The 25,481-nt window shown below is 50.4% G+C and overlaps 1 protein-coding gene across 2 annotated transcripts; it reads left to right on the forward strand.

Moving 5' to 3' along the window:
• Positions 1-158: 158 nt before the first annotated feature.
• Positions 159-25,218, forward strand: mgat4a (alpha-1,3-mannosyl-glycoprotein 4-beta-N-acetylglucosaminyltransferase A). Of its 2 annotated transcripts, XM_084688378.1 has the most exons (17): positions 159-318; positions 1,336-1,547; positions 12,084-12,251; positions 12,563-12,703; positions 15,739-15,872; positions 16,011-16,057; positions 16,233-16,346; positions 17,860-17,935; positions 18,563-18,677; positions 18,787-18,917; positions 19,094-19,201; positions 19,429-19,503; positions 19,589-19,707; positions 20,700-20,778; positions 21,196-21,256; positions 21,417-21,529; positions 21,856-25,218. In XM_084688378.1, exons 2-17 carry the CDS (start codon positions 1,454-1,456, stop codon positions 21,880-21,882), a joined length of 1,602 nt encoding a protein of 533 aa, XP_084544504.1. In that variant the 5' UTR covers positions 159-318; positions 1,336-1,453; the 3' UTR covers positions 21,883-25,218. The 2 variants fall into 2 exon arrangements, with proteins under 2 accessions (XP_084544504.1, XP_084544505.1); XM_084688379.1 differs by lacking the exon at positions 159-318 and having other exon boundaries at positions 1,148-1,547.
• Positions 25,219-25,481: the final 263 nt, after the last annotated feature.

Genomic DNA, 25,481 nt, shown 5'->3' on the forward strand with positions numbered 1-25,481 from the left:
GAGTTACCATTTGTGGCTCTACCGAAATAATAGCTCTCCGTATGTTTTTGGCATCGTTTCACCAAGAATCTCCTAGATTTCCCAGGGAAGGAGAGAAGCTTGGTTCTCGTGTAGCAACGCTTGAATTCTGCACTGCGTAAGTTAGCGGTGTGTTCGCAGTAACCAATGGCTCCTTTCGATGGGCGGTGACTGGTTTGACAGCGACAGCACAGCACCCTCGTTCACGTCCCTGTCTGGGGAATGTTTTGAAGACTAGCTAACTACTGCAGGAGCAGTGGGCGACAACAAGAACATTTAAACGGTTTGCCACAACAGTGGGTAAGTACTTCGCTAGAGGATAGGATTTCAACAAAACGTGAACTGTTACCTAGACAGATATTAAATGAAACATGTCGAGAGCCTGTTGTGTGCCGTATAGTTGCTAGCCTAGTACTAGCGGGAGCTAGCAAAATGGGATTCAAATAATTCTAGGTCTGCACGTTTCCGATGCCGGTGATCACATTAACACTAGCTAGCTATTTTACCGTTGAGATACTAGTTTGCCTTCCTACACAGCACTAAACAAGCGGAGGCAGCGATTGTTGAATCCCAAACGGCAGATTCTAGAGTAGATTAGAAAAAAAACTCAAACAAAATTGTGAACCTGGCTCAATACAATTCTTTACACGAATAAATATGATCTAGAACTCAAGCTCCATACAGCTGGTCGGGGCTGTCAGAAGTAGGCTACATCAATAAACGACCCGCAAGACTTGCCACTGTGTAGCCTACTGTAGTTATAGCCACCAGCCACTTGATTCTGATCAGATAGATCATTGACAGCAGGTCACTGATTAATTTTATGCCAGCTACTAATCTATATTGTGTCCTTTGGAATGCTATTTTACTAACCGACTGATTAAACGACTGAAATGTTCTGACTACAAGACGAGTTTTACCCATGAGACTTTTTTTCTTGTAATCTTTCTCAGAAATAACCAGTGCATATAGCAACAGTAGTCTAGGTAGTCTACCTCAATTAAACGGAATCAGCAAGGAGGAGTCACGCCAAGAAATCACCCCCAGGATTTGTCAGTATCCCTTCCCGATCATGCTCTTATCAAGTGTAAAACGCTCGGAAAACTAGGAAGGATAGTCTACCTCAAACAGAATGAAAAGGTGGATTGGGACGTGACAAACCACGGTCGTTCTTTCGATGTACTAAAACAACACGTTACGGTTATCAAGACAGTGACATAAGGGGCTAAAAACAGGACACCTATACCGCAGCTTACAAAATATTTTGCAATCTCTTTAATTTCTGTAATTTCCTTTTTCCGGTCATGTCCACCACAGCACTTTGGTAGCCCACCGTATGCACGCTCCTTCTCCCGGCTCGGCACCCTGAAGGCAGCGAGAGAGGCACGGCAGCCCCGGGGTCCCCGCGTGTCGTGGCGAGAATCGCTGAAATGAGATGAGGCTCAGACATGGAACGGTTGCCACTGTGATCATTTTCTTCACGTCTTTTCTCAGCCTGTCGTGGTACACAGCCTGGCAGAATGGCAAAGGTAAGCAATGCACACGCTACTGGTACCCAGTTAGTATCCACAGTACTGGATGAGTTTACTAGAGTCAAGCTGGCAAGTGCAGTAAAGTAAGCTGGCAGCTGACCGTGACGTTATGATGTCTTGTTAGCTGAGCCAGGCTGACAGACATCACGTTGACTTTGGTCAGGTTGTTTCACAGGATGTTTCATAACAAGAAATTGAGAGCTGACAGCTATTCAATGTCTCATCACAAAGGCTTTACAGCATTTCTAAACAAGGACCGGGGCCAATTACGAAGTAGATCATTGCATAGTTTACAACCGTTTCACCCTGTCAAGCTCAGACTAACTCTCTCAATTGTTTTCTCTCTTCAAACAAAAGGAATAAGTCTCAAGTCAATTAAGCTTCTGTTCAAGACACTACTTGAAACTACATTGCACAATCAAACCGTTTTCCAGGGCACATCGGTACAATGGCCTACAGAGCTCCTCACAGCTGAGGGTTCAACTGAGTCCAGTGCGGGAAAGGCAGTGGCTTGTTATTAGTCCAGTGTAAATAATTGCAACCGTTAGAAAAATTCCGAAAGCTTCATAATGAATACACTGTTTATGAGCTCAGTGGGTAGACCAGCTCTACTCTCCACAGAAATCTGCCTGTTGGACCCCTTAATAAATGCCCGGGTCGGTCAAGGGAGATAGGCCCGCTGGATTAGAGCAACGTTAAGTGTGACTGTTAACATTACCTCTCTTACTCACTCTGCCACGTATCTCACACCTGATGGAACCTTCCAGACTGTTAACAGCACGGAATGTTTGTCAGAGATAGGTTGGGGATGTCAGTTTGTGAGTATAGGAAACACAGTCATGGTCTCTGGCTTGTCAAATCTCTCATCTGCTTGTGAGATCAGATAAGCTCACTCCTGGTTAGAGGAAAGTCACTCTTAACCGGAAAGATAAGAGGAGGACCGTTTTCTCAGTGGTTAACAAGTCAGTCATAACTGGACAGATGCATACCAAGTCCTCAGGTTTGATTGGTTTAGGAGCGCTGCCGACAAACAGACACTGTGACTTGTGGCTGGAATGTGAAGTTAAATTGTTGTAATTTGATGGGTCGAAGAGCATTGTCCCTGTTGTTTATTGGGTAACTTTCTAGAATGTTGACCTAGCTGGTCTTTGTAATTTGTCCATGTAATTTCCTTTCCCTATTTTCAGCAGTAAGGAAAAGGAAGCAGTTGATTTTGCAAGCCATCTATTCCTTTGTGAATGTTGTAATTTGAAATCAGCTTTAAGTTGTCTTAAAGGACAAATATACATCCAAATCATTGAAACAATAGTTCCAGAAAGGAAATAACTATTGACTTACACTACATAGTTTAAAGAGTGACTCCTGAATATCAAGTATCATGTGATTCTGAGTATTAAGAATCACTGATACAAAGTTAAAATGAAAATATACAATGGATTATAGCTTAATGTTAAGAGCTTGTGGAAGAGCAGAGGAAGTGGTCCCAGGATCAAATCACCCCCTGTAAGTCGCTTTGGCAAAAAAATCTGCACAATGAATAGTCCGCATTACATGAAAGAAAAGGAAATAGTTTGCAGCCCTCTAGATACCCTCTCCCTTTTTTTGAATGGGAACAGAACCTGCATGGTGCATTTCCTGCTGCCTGTGCTCTGCCTGATAAACCGTGCTCGGCAGAGATGTGAGAGTGCAGGGCTCACCCACCGTCCCCACCCTGCTCGTCTAAGGCGAACCCTGAACTGCTATCAGCCTGTCAGTTGGCATGGGCCGGAACACCCGCTCCGGCTAGTGAGCCAGGAGAGTGTTGAGAGGGAAGTTGTGCTCAGAGGAGTTTCACTGTTGCCACAGAAGCAGTTTGAAGTTTGTCTTAAAATATTTGTGTTGGATTTCTCTCTTTCTCTGTCTTTGTTTGTGTCTGTCTGTCTGTCTGTCTGTCTCTCTCTCTCTCTCTCTCTCTCTCTCTCTCTCTCTCTTTCTGTTTCTCTCTCTCTCTCTCTTTCTTGCTTTCTCTTCTTCTGCCTCATCCTCTTCTACCTCCCACCCACTCAGTGTCTGGACAGTGTCTCTAAAGCCTTACTTTTTTATCAACATGCCTCTAAGCTGCATCTTCATCTCAAGGTCAACCTCTCTCTCGCTCCCTCCTCCTCCCTCTCTCTTGCTGCCTCCTCTCTCTCTCTTTCCTCCCTCGCTTCCTCTCTGCCCCCCCCCACCCCCTCTCTTTCTCTCATTGACCCTGCACTGTTTAATCCTTCCTCTCCATTGTGGCTCGTCCGAGTTTACTTATCCTCTAACAGTGAGTCACAGAGGGAAAATGAAATGTTCCAACCCTCCTGAATCAGTCTGCGTGCACGGCAAACGGTGTGCGTTGAATAAGTGGTTGCGCGTGCGTGCATTTGTTTCCTCCGGACCGTTCCGAGTGGCTCTGCGTCTCTCCGTGATGGGCGTGATGGGGCGCTGCTCCCTAGCTGGTGGTGGCTGGGCCTCGGTCACCAGGAGAGAGCTGAGAGCTGGGCTCTGACAGTCAGCTGTCCAAACAGCAAAGCCTCAACGCACCCCTGTTCTCCCTGTGCTGCCGGCGTCCCCCGCGGCTCCATGGCCCTCTCAGCGCCAGGCTCTTGCTGCACCGAGCCAGGAGGAGGTGGAGGAGGAGGTGGGGGTGGTGGCGAGGGCTGGTGTTCAGAAGCGTATCAGGATGTTCTGTGTGCTTCAGTGTAGTATGTTGATTGTTTAACTGGTGTGATCTAGGAGGATAAACTATGGTACAGCAATCATCTTTGTAACTTGACACACCTATAAGGTACACAAAAAAACAGCACTTCCTCTTTCAGCCCCCCCAACACTTAAAAAAAAAAAACATCCCTCTTCTCCTCTCTCCCTTCACCCTCTCCTCTCTGTTGTCCAGGGGCTTGTTTTCCTCCAGCGCTGTTCCCTTGTCAGACCATACCAAACACAATGGGCCCAAAATAGCCCAAGAACGGAGTGATTATGGAGAGCATGGGGCAAGATAAGGAGGGGGGGGACAGAGGATGGGGGGGCAGAGGAGGGGGGGCAGAGGAGGGGGGGCAGAGGATGGGGGGGGCAGAGGATGGGGGGCAGAGGATGGGGGGGGCAGAGGAGGGGGGGCAGAGGAGGGGGGGCAGAGGAGGGGGGGGGGGGCAGAGAAGGGGGGGCAGAGGAGGGGGGGCAGAGGATGGGGGGGGCAGAGGAGGGGGGGCAGAGGAGGGGGGGCAGAGGAGGGGGGGCAGAGGAGGGGGGGCAGAGGAGGGGGGGGGGGGCAGAGGAGGGGGGGCAAAGGAGGGGGGGCAGAGGAGGGGGGGCAGAGGAGGGGGGGGGGGGGCAGAGGAGGGGGGGGGGGCAGAGGAGGGGGGGCAAAGGAGGGGGGGCAGAGGAGGGGGGGCAGAGGAGGGGGGGGTCAGAGGAGGGGGGGGGGACAGAGGAGGGGGGGCAAAGGAGGGGGGGCAGAGGAGGGGGGGCAGAGGAGGGGGGGGGGCAGAGGAGGGGGGGGGACAGAGGAGGGGGGGCAGAGGAGGGGGGGCAGAGGAGGGGGGGCAGAGGAGGGGGGGGCAGAGGAGGGGGGGGCAGAGGATGGGGGCAGAGGAGGGGGGCAGAGGAGGGGGGGGCAGAGGAGGGGGGGGCAGAGGATGGGGGCAGAGGAGGGGGGCAGAGGAGGGGGGGCAGAGGAGGGGGGGCAGAGGGGGGGCAGAGGAGGGGGGGCAGGGGAGGGGGGCAGAGGAGGGGGGGCAGAGGAGGGGAGGCAGAGGAGGGGGGGCAGAGGATGGGGGGGCAGAGGAGGGGGGGCAGAGGATGGGGGCAGAGGAGGGGGGGCAGAGGAGGGGGGGGGGGCAGAGGAGGGGGGGCAGAGGAGGGGGGGCAGAGGAGGGGGGGCAGAGGAGGGGGGGCAAAGGAGGGGGGGCAGAGGAGGGGGGGGGGGGCAGAGGAGGGGGGGCAAAGGAGGGGGGGCAGAGGAGGGGGGGCAGAGGAGGGGGGGGGGCAGAGGAGGGGGGGGGGACAGAGGAGGGGGGGCAAAGGAGGGGGGGCAGAGGAGGGGGGGCAGAGGAGGGGGGGCAGAGGAGGGGGGGCAGAGGAGGGGGGGGGGCAGAGGAGGGGGGGGGACAGAGGAGGGGGGGCAGAGGAGGGGGGGCAGAGGAGGGGGGGGCAGAGGATGGGGGCAGAGGAGGGGGGGCAGAGGAGGGGGGGCAGAGGGGGGGCAGGGGAGGGGGGCAGAGGAGGGGGGGCAGAGGAGGGGAGGTAGAGGAGGGGGGGCAGAGGAGGGGAGATAGAGGAGGGGAGATAGAGGAGGGGGGGCAGAGGAGGGGGGGCAGAGGAGGGGGGGGCAGAGGAGGGGGGGCAGAGGAGGGGAGATAGAGGAGGGGGGGCAGAGGAGGGGGGGGCAGAGGAGGGGGGGGCAGAGGAGGTTCTGCCTCCCTGTGTCCTTGGAAAGAGGGGAGAGAATGGAGAGAGAACTCTGCAAAAAGTGTCACAGTGGCTCTCTGGGGTTCAGTTGTGTAGTTTTGTTGTGTGTGTGTGTGTGTGTGGCGGGGGGGGGGGAGGGGGTAGGGAAGGGGGTCGGGGCTTGCCAGGCATGCTTTATATGGGCCAGAGGGAGGGGGGCAGACAGGAGGCCGAGGCCTGTAGGAGGGAGGCAGGGAGGCAGGGAGGGAGGGAGGGAGAGTGCTATAGGAGGAAGGAGATGGTGCTGACACAAGCCTTGGCCCATACTGGTTGTTTGTGTGCCCTGCCCTTTAGAACATACACACACACACACACACACACTTCTGACTCCACGCCCCCCCCCCGTGCCCCCCCAGCTGGACTGCCCTCATGTCCTGGCTTCATAAACAGCAACTCTGCAACAACCCCAATCCTCCCTTCCTCCTCTCATCTTCCTCCACACTGCTCTCCATTCATCCCTCCTCCTCTCCAGTTAGGGTCAGAATTCCCCGGCACATGGAACTGCTCTTCCTCTTGAATTAGCGGAGGAGAAACAAGCCATTGTTCCATCAATGGTCTCTCCACAGTCCGGTGTGTACTCTGATGTGTGCTCTGGTGGTCCCAAGGAGTCAGGCCGGAGCCACAGGGGAGCCATGCAGAGAGAGTGAAGACTGATGCACTTAGTAGATCTTGGTAACAAGAACCCTGACTGCCGTCAAGCCTCCTTGTCTCTTCTCTTGTCTCCTGCAATCTCTCCTGCAATCTCTCCCCCACCTCCTCTAACTCTTCCATCTTCCGGTCTGTCTTATAGTCAGCCGCTCTCGCTCTCTATCCTTCCATCTCGGTTCTCTTAAGGTCAGCTTTTCTACATGTTTCGAATGGGTCTCATATCCTAGCAACCAAGCGTAGCTTAGTCATCGTTTCTTTGATGACAACAGTTTCTAACTTCTTTCCTCCCATGTCAAACTGTCTTCTGGCAGCAGTTCATTTAGCTGACAAGTTTACACCTAATGTACCCTTACTGCACACTGCTGTACACTTACTGTACACTGCTGTACACCTGATGCTTAGAGGAAAGACACACTAGCTGTCTACAACAATTGAAAGAAGGGAGAGGGAAAGAGAGAGAAAATACTTCTTAAGGAAAGAGCACCAGGCCAAGCTGTCATCTCAGCAGTGTCAGACTCTCAGTCTGTCCATCTCAGTATCTCACTGACACTTGGCAGGCCTGGGCCAACAGCACACACACTCTGAAACACACACACACAGACTGATATAGAACGGTTTGTTAAGGGACAGAAGGTGGGGACATAATTAAGACTGACAAGCCGATAACAAGAAGACACCTGTGAGGAAAGGTCAGTAGGACAGGGAGAGGGTGAGCAGGGGGACAGGGAGACTGTGAGCAGGAGGACAGGGAGAGGGTGAGCAGGGGGACAGGGAGAGGGTGAGCAGGAGGACAGGGAAAGGGTGAGCAGGGGGACAGGGAGAGGGTGAGCAGGGGGACAGGGAGAGGGTGAGCAGGAGGACAGGGAGAGGGTGAGCAGGGGGACAGGGAGAGGGTGAGCAGTGGGACAGGGAGAGGGTGAGCAGGGGGACAGGGAGAGGGTGAGCAGGGGGACAGGGAGAGGGTGAGCAGGGGGACAGGGAGAGGGTGAGCAGGGGGACAGGGAGAGGGTGAGCAGGGGGACAGGGATGGAGGTGCGGATGACTCGGAGGAAGAAGAGGTGGCTGGATGGGTGCCAACCTGAAAATGTCAAAGAGGTTGGCACTGGCAGACAGGCAGGGCATTAGTGGCTCCCACCATCTGAAGAGGTAGAGGGAGGGAGGGAAATAGAAGCCACGGGTCAATCAAGGATGACGAGGGACAGAAATGACAACACAGATGTGTAATGGAGTTGTATTTTTTTTTACTGTGTCGTGTGTGTGTGTGTGTGTGCGCGGGGGGGAGGGGGCTGTATCAGTGCCTGCATCGTAGGATTGCCCCATACCAGATCGATTCCTGCTTCTACCCTCAGGGGAACTCGATCAGAGATCAGTATCCACCACTGCTGAGTGTGTGTGTGTGTGTGTGTGTGTTTGTGTGTGATGGTGTGTTTTGTGAGAGTGTGTGTGTGTGAGATTCAGAGAGAAAACGGTGTGGGTATTTGCAGAGACCATGCTTAGATTGGGCTGTGGGCAGATGCTGTCATGTTCAGTGAGCAGGGATCATGTTTACTAATGGGTTTGAACTGCAGCAGCATGTACGACCTGCTGGCAGCGGAGCTCAGGGAACTCAAACCAGGGAAATTCCCAGTCAAATGATCCTAGGGGTGGGGGGTGGTGGTGAACATTCACATGACCACCAACACCCAGCCTGTTCTTCTTGGTGGGTCGGTACAGTGACTAACTCCAACTTTCCATTTAGGTTCAACCCTCTCCTGGTTAACTCCAGCACACCAACTGTCAACCTGCTAAGATGTAGCCTAGCTATCCAGGGATTGTTGTGCGGTCAATTCTGAACTGCTGTTGTTCCACATTGTCCTGGTGTTCAGCCTGTACACCAGGCTGTTGGGAAGGAAGCTGTTAACTGTACCCAGCAAAGCCATCAAACTGTACATCAAACATCTAACTGCAGGTTACTGAAGGTTGTTGTGTGCTCGTGTTTAGCCTTCAGTAGACAGGATGGTGTTAGCTAGCTAGCTAGCTACTGAACAGCCTCGTTATGTAGTAATGTGATTGTTAAAAAAAGGAATGGTGTGGTGTTTATTGGAGGGAACTTCTGTGATGTGTTTCTGTCTCTGTCTGTCTCTCTCTCTCTCTCACTCTCTCGCTCGCTCTCTCTCTCTCGCTCGCTCGCTCTCGCTCGCTCGCTCGCTCTCGCTCGCTCTCGCTCGCTCTCGCTCGCTCTCGCTCTCTCTCGCTCGCTCTCGCTCGCTCACTCGCTCGCTCTCGCTCGCTCCTTCCAATGTGTTTTGAATCTGAACATCTGTCCTACTTTAAGATAATAGCCTGTAAACGATTAGTCATGCTCAAGGCTGACACAGTGCATTCTGGGAAGTTATAGCTGTGGAAATGGCAGGTGCATTGTTACAGAAGGGCTGATTTTTTGTCGCTCTTGCTCTCGGGCACACACACTCAGCAGTGGGTAAAAGACCACCAAACAAATGCTTATGTCTTTATTGATTTTAGTCAATCAAGTATTCCGAGAGGTGATTTCAGAAGCAATATCCTATAATGTACACATAATGCAAACAAACTTGCACGCGTGGTCTTAACATCCCCCCCATCACTTTTTTCAACTCACTCTCTCTCTCTCTCTCTCTCTCTCTCTCTCTCTCTCTCTCTCTCACTCACACACACACACTTGCTGCCGATGTCCCTTATCAGCACTCAATAACACACAGTCAGCAGGATGAACCGGGGAGGTGTGTGGGTGTGTCCATGCAGACAAGTTCAGTGTGATGGGAAAGAGGAGGATGTGTGTCTCACTGCTCTGTATGGTTAGGATGGTTGCATGTTGTATGCAGTCATGTTTGTGGAACGTGTGACGTGTTTTACCAGCTTCACAAGTGTGAGTTTGATGCATAGGGTGCCACTGCATTGTTGGAGCTGTAAGTAGCCTAGCTGGGGTTGAACAGGTGCAGTAAAGCAAGGAGAGTAGAGACTGAGCGTGTGTGTGGATCGGCCCCAGCCCACCTCGCATCCCTCATAAATTACTCAGGCTGTCTCAGATGAATGGAACGAAGGGGCCAAGGATGACAGGATGTCTCCGGGGAGATGAGGGGGCGGGGACCCTGAAAGGGTGGGGGAGGGGAATAGGAGGAAGAGAGAGAGAGAGAGAGAGAGAGAGAGAGAGAGAGAGAGAGAGAGAGAGAGAGAGAGAGAGAGAGAGAGAGAGAGAGAGAGAGAGAGAGAGAGAGAGAGAGAGAGAGAGAGAGAGAGAGAGAGAGAGAGAGAGAGAGAGAGAGAGAGAGAGAGAGAGAGAGAGAGAGAGAGAGAGAGAGAGAGAGAGAGAGAGAGAGAGAGAGAGAGAGAGAGAGAGAGAGAGAGAGAGAGAGAGAGAGAGAGAGAGAGAGAGAGAGAGAGAGAGAGAGAGAGAGAGAGAGAGAGAGAGAGAGAGAGAGAGAGAGAGAGAGACTAGAAGGTGAAGGAACAGGGGAGGAAGAAGTTAGTGAGTTGTGAAGAAAGATGCTGGAGGAATCTCTTGAGAGAGACTGGATTTAGTGAAGCTCGGCTGGTGGGATGGGAAGAGGAGGGGAAGAGAGGGGGGAGGAGAGAGGGGGAGGAGATGTGACTGCAATAAAGCTGAGAGCAAATGATCTCCTTTGCCCCTCCCCCATCTGCTCTTATCCTGAGGGAGGGAGGGAGGGACAGACAGAGGAAGGTCTAGATAAAGAGAGATTGAGAAGGATAACAAGATCATGAAGATCCTCCACAAATAATCAGGTTAAAGGATCCACCCAGCTATCAAGTTTGCCTTCTAACACACACACACGCACACACACACGCACTCACACAGGCGCTCGGATGCTATGTCTTGCTCACTGAACACTATTTTCTCCTGGCATTTAAAACAACACATACCAGCAGTGTGCACACACACACACACACACACACACAGCTCTGTTGTCGTCCAGAGGGGAGATGCAGCATGAGGTTTGTCCTGCAGTGAGTCCTGTGAAGGGGAGCCATGTGATGAGCCCAGGCTGGGAAGAGTGAAGCTGTCCCTCCATCTGTCTGAAACACTGGGAATGAGACCGGCTGGTGGACAGGCATGGTGACACGGCTGGCCCTGCTTATAACACGCTGGTATGACGCGGTGGCCAGCCGACCACTAACAACCACAGGATTTCCAGTGACTGTCTGGAGAACAAGCTGTTTTTGGGGCCTGGTTCAGGAAGAGTTCAGAGCTCTCCTGATGTCTAAAGTGCTGAAGATGGCCTCTTTCTTCATCCTTTTTGGATTAAACCACTTAGTGTGTCGGCCAGAGATTGAAGTTTAGATTTGGGTTTTGCTCGTGCGACGGGTCGGTGCTGGAGGATCAATGTTGGCTCGTGGCTTCAGCTGCTTTTACGGCGTCTGCTGTGTCTGGGGCAGGTCAACAGTCAGCTGGAGAGACCGAGCTGGGAGAGGCCACAGCAGGGATGGACAGATGGAGGAGGAAAGTTCTCCAAACATCTCAAGTGGATGTAGGGAGGGATGGGAACAGAAAGGTGAACAGGGGAGTCTGACAGAGATAAGAGGAGTATGGATCATCTGTATATCAGAGGAGAAGAAAAGGGCACCAATTGGCAAATCTGCCAGGAGATGAAAAATAGGCCTGGAGAGCCTGACTAACACACACACACACACACACACACACACACACTCTGTGTCTCACACACTCAGGCTAGTTGTGTCTGTAGTTTTTGTCTGCAGGCAGCATTGCCAACTTGTGTCCTTTTATTGCGGAACTGTGCCTTATCCAAATAATAGTAGAGACCCTGCTGGGTTAATCCTCTTCTGGACCTGGAGGTTAAGACACACTACCACACATACACACACATACGCACATACAGACAGTACAAACAACCAGCCGTAAGGTTCAATACCCACTGTTGTGCAAATTACCGATTGCACATGGACTGGACAGCCCCCCTACACACACAGATGCACACAAAGACACACACCACTCCCCCCCCCCCCCCCCCCCCCAAGGCAGACCACACAAAGCATTTCCAAGACAGTTGACAGGTCCTGTTGCGATAGCTGGCCTTCACACACATCCAGCCCCTGCTGATCATGGTTTAGTTGTCCGACCAACCACAGGGACTCAGAGGTTGACCTGGATGGAACCAGCAACAAGGCCTCACCACGGTAGAAGACACATGAAAGCAGAAGTGTTGCGTCCTTATGGAGGTTACACAGAGGACAGATCTGTGCGTTAGCTCTCAGTAACATCCTCAGTGACATTTCCATAACCGAGAGCCGTGAAGGATTTGAAAGATTTATAAACTCAGTTTGTTCCTCTTCCTTATAACTCACTCTCTCTACTTTCTTTCTCACTTTCTTCTCCCTTCCTCTCGCTCTTTCTTTCTCTCTTTCTTCCTCTCTTTTGTCCTCTCCCCTGTGTTCCTCCTCCAGAGAAGCTGGTAGCGTACCAGCGAGAGTTCCACGCCCTGAAGGAGCGCTTGCGCGTGGCCGAGCACAGGACCTTGCAGCGCTCCTCGGAGCTCAACAGCATCCTGGAGCAGTTCAGACGTGCCATCGCAGAGACCAACGGCAGCAAGGACGCGCTCAACAACTTCTCGGGTACTGCCACACGCGCGCACACACTGGCACACACATATACTGTATACATAAACACACACTAGCAAACACTGAGGACCAGGATGTAAACAAGCACACTGACTCTCTGTCTCCCACATTGTGTCTCCCGGACACAATGTGGGAGTCCAGCTGTCGGTCTCTCTCTTTGTCTCTCTCTCTCTCTCTTTGTCTCTCTCTCTCTCTCTCTCTCTCTCTCTCTCTCTCTCTCTCTCTCTCTCATTCCCCCTCTTGCGCTAACTCTGTCATTCATCCTCTTTGTCTCCCCCCCCCTCTCTGTTTCCCTCCCCTCTCAGATGAGACCCAGAAGCTGTTGAAGGAGCTGGCCAGCAGGAAGCCCCTCCAGGTGCCAAACATCTACCACCACCTGCCTCACCTGCTCAACAATGAGGGCAGCCTGCAGCCTGCCGTACAGGTGGGCCTGGGACGCACGGGAGGTGAGCCTCACACACACACACACACACACACACTGACGGGGATCCACCTGATCCACCTCTCTGGATCAGGTTCACCTTAAGAGGATTATGGGCGTGGTGCAGATGGGTGTGTGTGTGTGTGGCAGGAAGGGAGCAGGAGAATGGATGGCGATGGTGAGGATAGATGGGGCGAAGGGAGGAGCAGGGGGCGGGATATGTGACAGGCAGAGAGAAGGGCCAATCAGAACTTGGAAAAGACCTTGCTGCTTCCTGACGCTGATGAGAAGCCCGGTGATTCATGAGGAGCAAGCTCCCACGGGAACTAGAGATGGGGCTAACAACCATCTCTCTCTCTCACACACACACACACACACACACATAGATGTGGCTTTGAAGTGTCTTCGTTGGGGGTTTTCTGAGATGGAAATCCCCACGCTGTCCTGATACGCTGAGCTTCAGTCTCTGGTCCGGCAGTAGCTTTGCTGCTCTTGGAGCAGAAGGGTTGTGCATCTGAGCTGGTTCTGCTGTGTGTCTGGACACCGGCAGAGAGGCTAGGCGACTGTCCACTAGGCTAACACAGAGACAAGGAGGCTAGGAGACTATCTGTCTACTAGGCTGATATACTGTAGAGGCAGAGAGATAGAATCGCCAGCTCAGCTTAAGGTCAAGAACGCCTTTCGCTCCCTCCCTCAATAATCTTTCCACTGGCAATCTCTCTCTCCTTTTCTCTTTCGTTCTCTCCCAGCTCTCTCTCTCTCTCTCCCTCTCTCTCTCCTTCTCCCCACCTCTCTCTCTCTCCCTCTTACTGTCTTTCTTCTAAGGGTATCTGACATTGGGGCTATTTATAGCAGTGTAAATTGGGCCATAATCATCATGGTTACCCAGTTCCTCCTCCTGGAGATTAGGGTTATGGGTTAGTGCAGAGGGAGGGGATGGAGAGAGAGAGAGAGAGAGATAAGGAAGGATCGAGATGAAGAGCTAGATTGTGACTCTATGGCAGCCATGAGAGGTGGATAGAGAGGGAGGCAGGGAGATGGAGAGAGAGGGATGGAGACAGGGAGATGAGGGAGGGCGAAGGGGAGAGGAAGATGGAGAGACACATTAGGGGAATGAGAGAGCTGTAAAACGGAGTCAGTGACTCTTTCTCAGAAGTACAGTTTTTCATACGGATTTGCTTTCATAGAAATTAGGGTATTTTCGCTGGCATTTAGATGAAAGTCCGGAGGTCCTGTACTCCATTTTAGATCAGGTGTCTCATGGCCTCTAGGTCTCAGCTTCACACTCCTCTCGCTGCACACACACACACACACACACACACACACACTTGCATGCCCTCACCGAGACACACACGCACATACATTCCCTTCTGTGTTACTTCCATGACACTCTCTTAGTCCTCTGTAAAGAAAGCTGAGAGGCTGAGAGCCAGGGACCCCGACATGATGGGCTCTGAAAAGGAGGAGAGGATGAAGGGATGAGGGCACAGAGAGATGTGTGTTCCCCTCATCCCCTCCACTCTTCCATCACTTCACTTGGGTCGTGCGTTTTGTATCGCATTGAGCCTTCCTTTATCTGTTCCTGCTTCTGTTTTTTTTCTCTCTCCTCTTCCCTCTCCTTCCCTCCCACCTTCTATCCCTCAATCTCACCCACCCTCTCTCGCTTTTCTCTCCCTCCCACTCTCTCTCCTTTCATCCTCGACCTACTTTGTGTGTGTGTGTGTGTGTGTGTGTGTGTGTGGGGGGGATGTGTGTGTGTGTGTGCGCATATGTCTGGCTTTGCTGGGCTGAAGCGTCGGGCACACAAAGCTGAATCAGGGACAGATTTTTCACGCTGGTGGATCACCGCAGACTCCCTCCCTCTCTGTCCCTCTCTGTCCCTCCCTCCCTCCCTCTACATGTTTGTGTTCCAGTGACCCCCATGTCGTCTTTTCTGGATGTTACACACACACACACACACACACACACACACACTGTGTCTGACCTGGCAGTTTGTTTGGATACAGGTGTTCATCAGATCAGTTAGCATGTGTTGTGTTTTGTTTTGTCTCAGTCCTTAGTTTGAATATGTTTTAACCGTTTGACGCCTGCCGTCCGCTGTTGACTGGGGTGACGCAAGGTGAAGACGAGAGGTGACTCTGTATACAAGACGACTCCGACAACGTCCCTTGTTCTCTGTACACACACACCCCCCACACACACACACACACACACCCACCCAAACACACACACACAGACACCCACACAAACACACACACACCCACCCAAACACCCACACACACACCCACCCACACACACACACAGACACCCACACAAAAAATAGGGAGAAAAATCATTTTCTGTGTGTGTGTGGAGAGGACGTGTGTGGAGGGTGTGTTGTGTGTGTGTGTGTGGGGGGGGGGAGAGTGACGTGTGTCAGGGGAGGGTGTGTGTGTGAAGGGGGGGACTGTAGGTTGATATGTCTGTACTGGTGGATTGTCCAGTGGTGCTGGGTCCCAGGGAATCTTCCCAGGTCAAGAATACTGAAGGTCTGTCCTCTTTCTCTCCCTCTCTAACTCTCCCTTCTGTCTTTGTCTCTCTCCCTTTGTGAAAAATACAATACAACAGATGGATAGATTCTAGACAGCACTATATGTACTCTCACCATCTCCCCTTTCATCCTGTCCTTTCTCTTGTTTTCATACCCCCCCTACACACACACACACAGTTGGGGAAACAAGTGTGGCTGGTTGTTTGGCAGAAGGGGACCAGGGGGACTCCCTGCACTCAGCTCACTCGTGTGTACTCAGTGTGTGTGTGTGTGTGTGCGCGTGTGTGTGTGTGGTACAGCCCAGGTTGTCATGGTCTCCTGTGTGTGTAGCAGCGCTCCAGCTAGTCCTGGCACAGGGCTGTCCTGACTCCAGGGACCTCCGTGGTCGACCAAGGTCAGAGGTCAGAGGTGCTCTACAGGAGCATTGCTGCCCCCAGCCCTGCCCGGCTCCCATGACACATGCCACGTGTGTGTATGTGTGTGTTGTTGACCAGTGGATCCTGTTCTCAACCCCCCCTCCTCCTCCCCAGTCTCCATGGTGATGGGGATCCCCACGGTGAGGAGGAAGGTGAAGTCGTACCTGGCGGAGACGCTGCACTCCCTCATCGACAAGCTCTCCGCCGACGAGAAGCTGGACTGCGTCATCATCGTGTTTGTGGGGGAGGTGAGGGGCACCGTGAATGCCTGATACCGTAGTAGACACACACACACAAACACACCTTTTGGGGATATTTCCATGTTGGCGACCTCGAGCTGATGTGCATGCACCCCTGTGTGTGTGTGTGTGTGTGTGTCTCCACAGACAGACACAGACTATGTTCACAGTGTGGTGACCGACCTGGAGAAAGAGTGAGTAGCTGACGACTTCCTGTCCTCTCGTACGCACACTATTTCCTGTCTATCTGGTGACTGTTTGTCGGTGGGACATCTGGTGGGGATTACAGAGAGAAGATGGTTGACAGTATATTTTGGTATAAAATGATTAGAATTGAGGATTAGTCCTATAATTTTCTGTGTGTGTCAGGTTTTCTACAGAGTTCAGCTCTGGGCTACTGGAGGTGATCTCTCCTCCAGCCAGCTACTACCCAGACCTCAGCAACCTCAAAGAGACTTTCGGAGACTCCCGAGAAAGAGTCAAGTAAGAGAACACGCGCACACACACAGACTACTCAGTATTCCAAAGGCATTCTTCAAAGTGAGCTCAAGGTCGTCTGCTCGACACGCCCCCTCTACAACGGTGACTCTGCTTTCTCTCTCTCCCTTTCTCTCCCTTTCTCTCTCTCTCTCTCTCTCTCTCTCTCTCTCTCTCTCTCTCTCTCTCTCTCTCTCTCTCTCTCTCTCTCTCTCTCTCTCTCTCTCTCTCTCTCTCTCTCTCTCTCTCTCTCTCTCTCTCTCTCTCTCTCTCTCTCTCTCTCTCTCTTTGTGTCTCTCTCTCTCTCTCTCTCTCTCTCTCTCTCTCTCTCTCTCTCACACTCTCTGTTCCTATCTGTTGGTCTCTCTCCTTCTCCTCTGCCTTCCTATCTAAAACAGCTGTCTAATAGGCCCAGGGACCTGTTTCAGAATGCGCTGTGAACCTGGGCTTGCCTGTATGTTTGCATGCTGAACTGATACAGGACTGTTGGTAGGGTAAACAGTGTTTGAACTCTGAATGGCGCGTGTTGAACATTACAGGCTTCTGTGAACATTTGACTTCATTTCGAAGCTCATGAATATTCATGAGGAACCCAGTGCACTTTTTGCTGCTTAGATGCAGTGACAAACTGGACTCATTAGTGTGTGTGTGTGTGTGTGTGTGTGTGTAAATGTACACCTCTGTGTTTTTGACAAGGTGTGCGGCTCACTCACCCCAGAGTGAAATGATAAACAGGCCTCATTATATTCCAGTTTAAGCGTCACAGCAGGAACGTCCTGTACCACCCACCACCTGGCTGTGTGAAAGGGACTGTGTGTGTGACTGTGTGACTGTGTGTGTGTGTGTGTGTGTCCCTAGAGTCAATCCTCACACCTGCCCTCAGGCAGCACCACGCACACCTGCTCCCATTAGCTGTATCTCTCTCTCCATCCATCCATCTATTTCTCTCCATCTCTCTCTCTCTCTCTCTCTCTCTATTCATCTATTTCTCTCCCTCTCCATCTTTCTCTCTCTCTCTCTCTCTCTCTCTCTCTCTATCCATCTTTTTCTCTCCATCTCCCTCACTCTCTGTCCATCTTTCTCTCTCTCTCTCTCTCTCTCTCTCTCTCTCTCTCTCTCTCTCTCTCTCTCTCTCTCTCTCTCTCTCTCTCTCTCTCTCTCTCTCTCCATCCATCTATTTCTCTCCATCTCCCTCACTCTCTCTCTCCCTCTCCATCTTTCTCTTTCTCTCTCTCTCTCTCTCTCTTTCTCTCTCTCTCTGTCTCCATCTCTGTCTCTCCCTCTCTCTCTGTCTTTCTCTCTCTCTCCGTCTTTCTCTCTCTCCATCTTTCTCTCTCTCCATCTTTCTCTCTCTCCATCTTTCTCTCTCTCCATCTTTCTCTCTCTCCATCTTTCTCTCTCTCCATCTTTCTCTCTCTCTGCAGACTATTGAGACCCTGCCTGATCATGAGTATTCAGTGTTATGGTGATGATAGGGGTTTGTTAAGGTTTCTGGTGAAGGGTGTCTTCTTCTGTTCAGATGGCGGACCAAGCAGAATCTAGACTATTCCTTCCTCATGATGTACGCCGTCAGTAAAGGAGTCTACTATGTACAGGTATGTCTGACACACACAGTCACAGACATCCCTAAACCAATGTTCCCATGGCAACCTGTTGTAAAGCACACAGCAGGAGTAGGTAGTTTAGGACACACTCTCCCATACACACACACACACGCACGCATGCAGAGGCTTGTTACCAGGGAAACACTGGTTTTCTGGCTCTTTAGAACACGCCGTACCCAATTTAGGCATGTTCTTTACGTCTTAAGTGGACAATACCCTGTATGTGTGAGGTTGTTCACTTTCATCGCCGTCCTCTCTCCTTGAGTGAATGTCTGGAGCATGGACTCAGGCAGTCAGACACAACATTTCTCCTTTTATTTTTTTTACACTTTATTTCTTTCTTCATTTGTCTGTCCCTCTTCTTGTATGTTTGTTTGTGTTTTTAATCCGTCTCTCTGCTGTCCCTCTCTCTGCTGTCTGTCTGAAGGGAGAGGTACCCGGTCTTATATAAACCCACTGTAGTTCAGTAGGCTCTAGGCTGCCTAGCGAGCTGGTCTACCATGTGGGACTGACTGCACTGTGGATATTAGTAGACCTGTTTCTAGTCAAGGTTAGAAAGTAGCCTTGGTCTTGTGGTGCATTGTTTCTCATCTGTCTCTCTCTCTCTCCTCCCCTCAGCTGGAGGATGACATTGTCGCCAAGCCAAACTACTTTGCCACCATGAAGAACTTTGCCCTGCAGCTGTCCTCTGAAGACTGGATGATCCTGGAGTTCTCCCAGCTGGGCTTCATAGGTACCTGGCCCTGCTTCAGTGTGCTCCGAAGCAGCCTTGAGCCTTCCTTCCTTCCTTCCTTCCTTCCAACCTGCTATACACCTCACCCCCCCTCTCTCTCCCCCTTCAGGTAAGATGTTCCAGGCTCCAGATCTGAACCTGATCGTAGAGTTCATCTTCATGTTCTACAAGGAGAAGCCCATCGACTGGCTTCTGGACCACATCCTGTGGGTGAAGGTGTGCAACCCGGAGAAGGATGCGGTACGTACCCCAAACCCAGTCCAGTTCAGGTGACCCCACATATCTGGACACAAAGATTGACCCTGACCCCCCCCCCCTCCCCCACACTCTATATATATCTTGCTCTTTCTCATTATCTCCATCTCTACCTTTCTCTCTCTACCTTGCTTTACCCCCCCCCCCCCTTCTTCATACAGAAACACTGTGAGAGACAGAAGTCAGGTTTGAGGGTGCGCTTCCGCCCCTCTCTGTTCCAGCATGTGGGGCTCCACTCGTCCCTGGCTGGAAAGATCCAGAAGCTCACTGTGAGTATAACCTCACTCCACCTCGTCGCCTTCTCACCCTCCTCTACCACCCAGCCTTTCTGCTCAAACACGCCCTCCGCCCCACCAGTATCCAGCAGGCATCTCTATTCCCAGAAATCTGTCTGTTTGTGTGCATGTGTGTGATGTCCTCCACTTCCTGTTCACTTGTTGGTATGACTCTACAGCATGACTACATCCTGTCATGCTTACTTCCTCTTCCTGTTCAGGATAAGGACTTCCTGAAGCCCCTTCTCCACAAGATCCATGTGAACCCCCCAGCTGAGGTCTCCACCTCACTCAAGGTAACCCCCCCTAACCCCCCTAAATATAGATTAGAATTAGAAAGAAATCCCTTTCTATTGTCCATTTGTGCTGGTCCTCCTGCAGGTGTACCAGGGCCACACCCTGGAGAAGACCTACCTGGGAGAGGACTTCTTCTGGGCCATCAACCCCACGGAGGGAGACTACATACTGCTGCGCTTCGACAGGCCTGTCAGCATAGACAGGTACGAAGGGGGCGGCTCAGTGTATGTTGGGCTGTGTGTGTGGGCTGGGATGCGTGTGTTGTTGTGTTTAAGTGGTGTTAATGTGGGTGTCCAGCTGTCCATCTCTCTCTCTCTCTCTCTCTCTCTCTCTCTCTCTCTCTCACTCACTCACTCACTCACTCACTCACTCACTCACTCACTCACTCACTCACTCACTCACTCACTCACTCTCTCACACACACACACACACACACACACGGGTCCCATGAGAGATGGTGGTAGGTGACAGGCAGTGTATGTGTTTGTGCATGCAGGCTCTGACAGAGTGGGAAGCTAGTGTGCCCTCTCACCTCCCTCTCTCTGTTCATCCATCTCTCTCTCACTAACACGCACACACACAGTTCCCCTTGTGATGTGGGAGCAGCCTTGGTGTGCATGACTCTCTGAGGATCAGGGTGTGCTAATGAGAATGTTCTAAAATAAGAACTCCTAGACCTCTCTTCCTGCCCAGAGAGAGGAAGAGGAGGGGGGGGGGGTAGAAAAACATACACATAAAAGACAGTAGGAAAAATGGATGATTGGCCAGGATGAAAGTAGCGGACAAGGATCAGGTTGAGAGAGAGGTTGAGGTTAAGAGAGAGAGAGAGGGAGAGAGAGAGAGAAAAAAAAAAATATCCTGGTGTGATCATGAGGTCATCTCTGTTATCCAGTCTGACTGGGTTATCTCTCCCCAAACCGCCGACTGACAAGATTTCATTAGCACTTTAAGTGGAAGTCTATTTGGAAGACTTTTAATCTTTATTTTTGGATGAGTGTGTGAGGGTGAGTGTGGATGCGTGGGTTGGTGTGTGTGTGTGTGTGTTCAAGGCTGGTCAGTCGACCTGGAGCCTGTGTAATGTGACAGTTAAACAGTACAGTATGTTCTTGCTGTTGTGGGAAGCGTGCCTGTGCACCTTGATGAGCGGGCCCTGGGACCTGAACATGCATTAAGCGTCCTGTCGTGTGATTGGCAGGTTCCTGTTCCGCAGCGGGAACCAGGAGCACCCGGGGGACCGCATAGAGAACACCACTGTTGAGATCCTGCCTTTCTCAGTGAGAACCCCACACACACACACACCTTCAGACACACACACACACATACACAGGATGGAAATTAGCACCACCCAACACACCTCAAGTGAGATGCCCTAGTGGGATAATGGAATTTAGGATTAGGGTTATTGACATACTGTGTGTCCCTCATTATTGACTGGTTATGGATGGGATCATGAATACAACCAGCTCCAGTCCATAATATTGCACCAGAGGAGAGTGGTAATGGACATGAACACATTGCACCAGGCCTGTAACCCAGATTCACACACGTCACTGACATGATTCAAAACCAGCCTGCAGTATTATCTCAAACAACACAAGTAACAGTGTCTGGGTGGTATTTCAAGAGCTGTTTGATTTAAGAACTCTCCTTTCATCTGTTGTTTATCCTGTTTGTGTGTGTGTGTTTTTAAGGACAATGGACTGCAGACCAAAGTGAAATATAAGAAAACTGAAGATAATTTTTACAGAATCGGTTAGTGGACCTGGGCCATTCTTTATGATCTCTTAACTCTCCTTCACCCTCACCTGTGTTATAATGTTACATTGTGGCTTTCCCTCTCTGTGTGTCTTTGTGTGGGTCTCTGCCTTTGTTTGGGCATGGTGTGTGTGTGTGTGTGTGTGTGTGAGAGCAGGTCAGTTCCAGAAAGGCGTGGCGGAAGGCGTGGTCGACCCCTCCTTTAACCCTGTGCTGGCACTGCGCCTCTCCGTCCTGAAAAACTCTGCCGTCTGGGCCATCGTCAGCGAGGTCAGCCAATTAACGCCGCCCGCTTGCCCCTCTAACCAATCAGAGGCACTGCACCCTGCTATCCTAAGTGCAGTTACAGTCAAAGCACCAGGGTGCCAATCCATAAATGTGTGAAAAAAAAAAAAAAAAAACTTTGAAAGTATTGAAGGTGCATTTGATTTGAATTCTGAGGCCGCACCTGCAGGGATCAATCAAGCGCTCCCTGAGTGTTGTTCTAGCCCAGGTGTGGCAGGCTGCATCTGCTTTCTCAGTCAGTCCTCCGAGTCATGCTGCTCCTCTGTGTTTGGGTCGCATAACAAACTGTTGACTTTGCTCTCTCCCTGCAGATCCATATAAAGAAAATAGCAGGCTAACTGACCGTGAGGGGGGGGCTGCATCAATCAAGACCCCCCTCAGGGGGCTGGCGACCCTCACAGACTGACTGTGCACATGGGCCTCTGGCGCCTAGCAACCTGCATGACATCACCAGAACCCCACCGGAGCGCCGAGAGGCTGTTTGTGGGGCTGCCTCGCAATTCTGTCTTTCACTGGCTCCATCTTTCTCTTTATCACTCCGTCTCTCTGCTACCTCTTACTCTCTATCTCCCTCTCTCTCTTCCTCACTCTTTCTATATCTCCCTCTCTCTCTTCTTCCCTCTCGATCTCCCTCTCTCCTCTCTCTCTCTATCTTCCTCTCTCTCTCTTCCTCCCTCTCTCTATCTCCCGCTCTCTCTATCTCCCTCTCTCTCTTCCTCCCTCTCTATCTCCCTCTCTCCTCTCTCTCTCTATCTTCCTCTCTCTCTCTTCCTCCCTCTCTCTCTATCTCCCTCTCTCTCTATCTCCCTCTCTCCTCCTCCCTCTCTCTCTATCTTCCTCTCTCTCTACTCCTCCCTCTCTCTCTTCCTCCCTCTCTCTCTATCTCCTTCTCTCCTCCTCCCTCTCTATTTCCCTCTCTCTTTTTTTGTTTTATGAATGTGAAGACTACTGATCAGTGGAGGACACTGTTAATCACTGGGAGAGGCTCTGGTGTGTGCTGTCAGGTCTGCTAACGTTGCGTCTCTGGAGGGGACTGCCGGGTCTTGGGAGGCTGGTTACAGACACACATCATCAGACATGCCTAATGGATCATCAGGCATTAGTAATGGATGAGCAGCCACACCTACTGTAGGGACTAAGACAGGGATCATCTGAGCTGGTGATGTCACCCAAACACCCTGGTGTTGCAGTGCACAGTCCAGATTCAGCTCCACAGCGCTCTTTCGCCTCCTCTGGTCAGGCTTGGTACTGCAGCATGGCTGGAGCCATGACACTGCCCTCTGCTGGTGAGAAATTGTCATCGCCGATGAAGATACTCCTGAACTTGAAAACAAACCAGTTGCTTTGTGTTTGACTTTATTTAACTTTCCTTCAGCTCAGAAAACCAGTCATTTGTCCATATAGTGTCTGTTTGTAGTCTCTCTCTTTTTTAAAGGTTACTATGGTGACAAACTGAAAAGTACATAAGCAGGTTGCACCCCCTGCCTTTATGGAGGCAGCTGTGTCTCTGCCAAACTAGTTGGTATGCTCTTCTACCCAGGAGGAAGTTGGTCTAAGTGGCAGGTGTCAGATCAGCGTACCATCCTTCAGTTGTTACCTTTCGCTCTCTGGGGCTACTCTCAGAATGGCAACTCCACCCTACAAATCCCCTTAAGTTATTGCAGTGAAGGAAACCATATCTATCTCACTACTTCCTGTCTCTAACAAGAAGTCAGGCATATGACCTCCAGTGTCTTTATATGGTTAACCAATCAGACATGGCCTTGACATGATATTGCTCACCTGGGGAAATATAAATATATATATATATATATATATATATATATATATAGACAGAATATATTATATTATTACAGCAATGACGATCTATGAAGGTGACTTAATTTATTTGAAATCTTTAATTTTTACAAGGGTTAAAAAATATTTTATTTTGTAGTCTGTAAACAGTTTATTCCACAGCTGTTTGTTGGTGAATTGTTGTTTTTTCTCTCTGAATTTTGATTGATGTTTTTTAACAGAGCTGCTTGGCATCCATGTTGTCTTGCCCATGTTAGAACAGATGAAACCAACCCCATGTTGTCCAACACGTTGAAGTTAACTTTGAAGTGAATGGATGTGGAGGACTTAGAATAGAGATTGGATTGAGAATAAACCCCCTCCGCTCCTCATACCCCCAATCTGGAGGATTCCCTCTGGAGGATTCCCTCTGGAGGATTCCCTCTGGAGGATTCCCCCTGGAGGATTCCCCCCCTGAACCCAGGTGCCTTAATGTCAGGTCCTGTCTGTAGTCTGCTGTACCGACCTTTGAACTCACCCTTGATAAACCTCCTGGAGCTGACTTTTTAGGGTAGCGGGTTCTAGCATTCTAATTCTAATTTAGAATTGGATTTAGGCACTGAAATCCTCGGTGTGACTCTGAAATGCCTCACCCTGTTTGCTATGCTCGCTGTGTGTAAACGTGAGATTGATGCCCTGTTTGAAACTGGAAAGGAATATGTGTATATAAGCAATTTTTGTGGAGGTGGTTTGCACTGAGTTATGTATTGCCATCTCTTTTTATGGCTGTGCTTTTACTTTCCCACTCTCCAATGTTGGAGTTCTCCCATTTTCGTGTGACATCATTATGTCATATCCAATCAGACGGCTAGTTGTGGTTGAAAGGATTTTTTGACTGCTGTAGCCTACTTTTAACTATTCTGGTTTCATAGACACAGATTGAGCCTAATCTAGGATGATCGAGTGTCCTCAATTTACACTCTTTTTTTTTTTTTGTCAGATTGATCTTAATCTGATACTTATCTGGGTTTAATCTGTGCCTGTGAAACCAGCTTGATGTGCCATGTTCATAGCAGAGGACCGTGTACAGGTTGACATTTACCTGGTATATGCATCTCTCCTCTGATTGTAAATACACAGAATCATTAGCATCATCTACTCCATTATCCATCCTCATTGATGCCTCTCCATTAATCCATACTGTTTTTTTTATTGAGATTAATTTATAACAATCATTTTATTATTTTTTTTCTACTAGATATTCTGTCCTTGTTAGGAGGGTGACAGGTTTTAGTGAGGATGTGAGAGAGAGGTACCTTTTATGAGTTGGAAGATAAGCGTAGATTTTAAATTAGGGACTTGGAACACTTCCAGAAGTCGGCCATTAAGCACCAGGTGTGCGCTTTTGTAAACTTTTTATTTTCTTTATTTATTGTTAGATTGAAGGATTCACCAGCCACTGTCGTGTGAGGAATGCACACATCTTCCAATACATTAGTGGTTGAACCACAGTCCACTTAAAAATAACTTTCTCATCATTCTCATCAAAATTTGTATAATTTCTTACTCAGAGGCAAGTAGAGAAAGCTACTTCTGCTTCCCCAAACATTATCTGGCTTGGCTGGAGGGAGACAAACCTATCCTGCTTTCCATACAGTATTTTTAAGACTTGGTTAGCAGGAAAAGGAGCTGAATGATGTAGTGATGTGTGTCCTTCGTGATGGTGCGCTGGTGAGAAGAGGAAACCAGACTTGTCATTGTTCCACTGTTTTCTGTCCACTCTTTCTGCACCCTCATCAGTTCATGTGCCTTCATCACATACATATGTATGTCTGCCTCTGATTTTGACATGGATTTACATGGACATCTTTGAAATAAATTAAGATTGTTGATACAAACCATGCCCATAACGGTTGTCTCTTTCTTTTGATTGTTTTTTTTCTCAGTCACTGCAGTCACTGTTGGCTCTCGTAAAGAGATTTTTATTTATTTATCATCACTTAGGGAGACATTAAAATCCTGATCCACAAGACAAGACAGAATTTTTGAAGTCCTCTTGACTGGTCCTATCGTTTCTCGTAGACTTTTCAATGCTTCGAGCACCACTTGGTGGCTAATGTGATGTACTGCGTGTTGTGAAACGGAACTACAAACCCAGAAT

This window comes from Hypomesus nipponensis, chromosome 23, assembly GCF_054491055.1.
Source record: "Hypomesus nipponensis isolate SF chromosome 23, ASM5449105v1, whole genome shotgun sequence".
Taxonomy (NCBI): Eukaryota; Metazoa; Chordata; class Actinopteri; order Osmeriformes; family Osmeridae; genus Hypomesus; species Hypomesus nipponensis.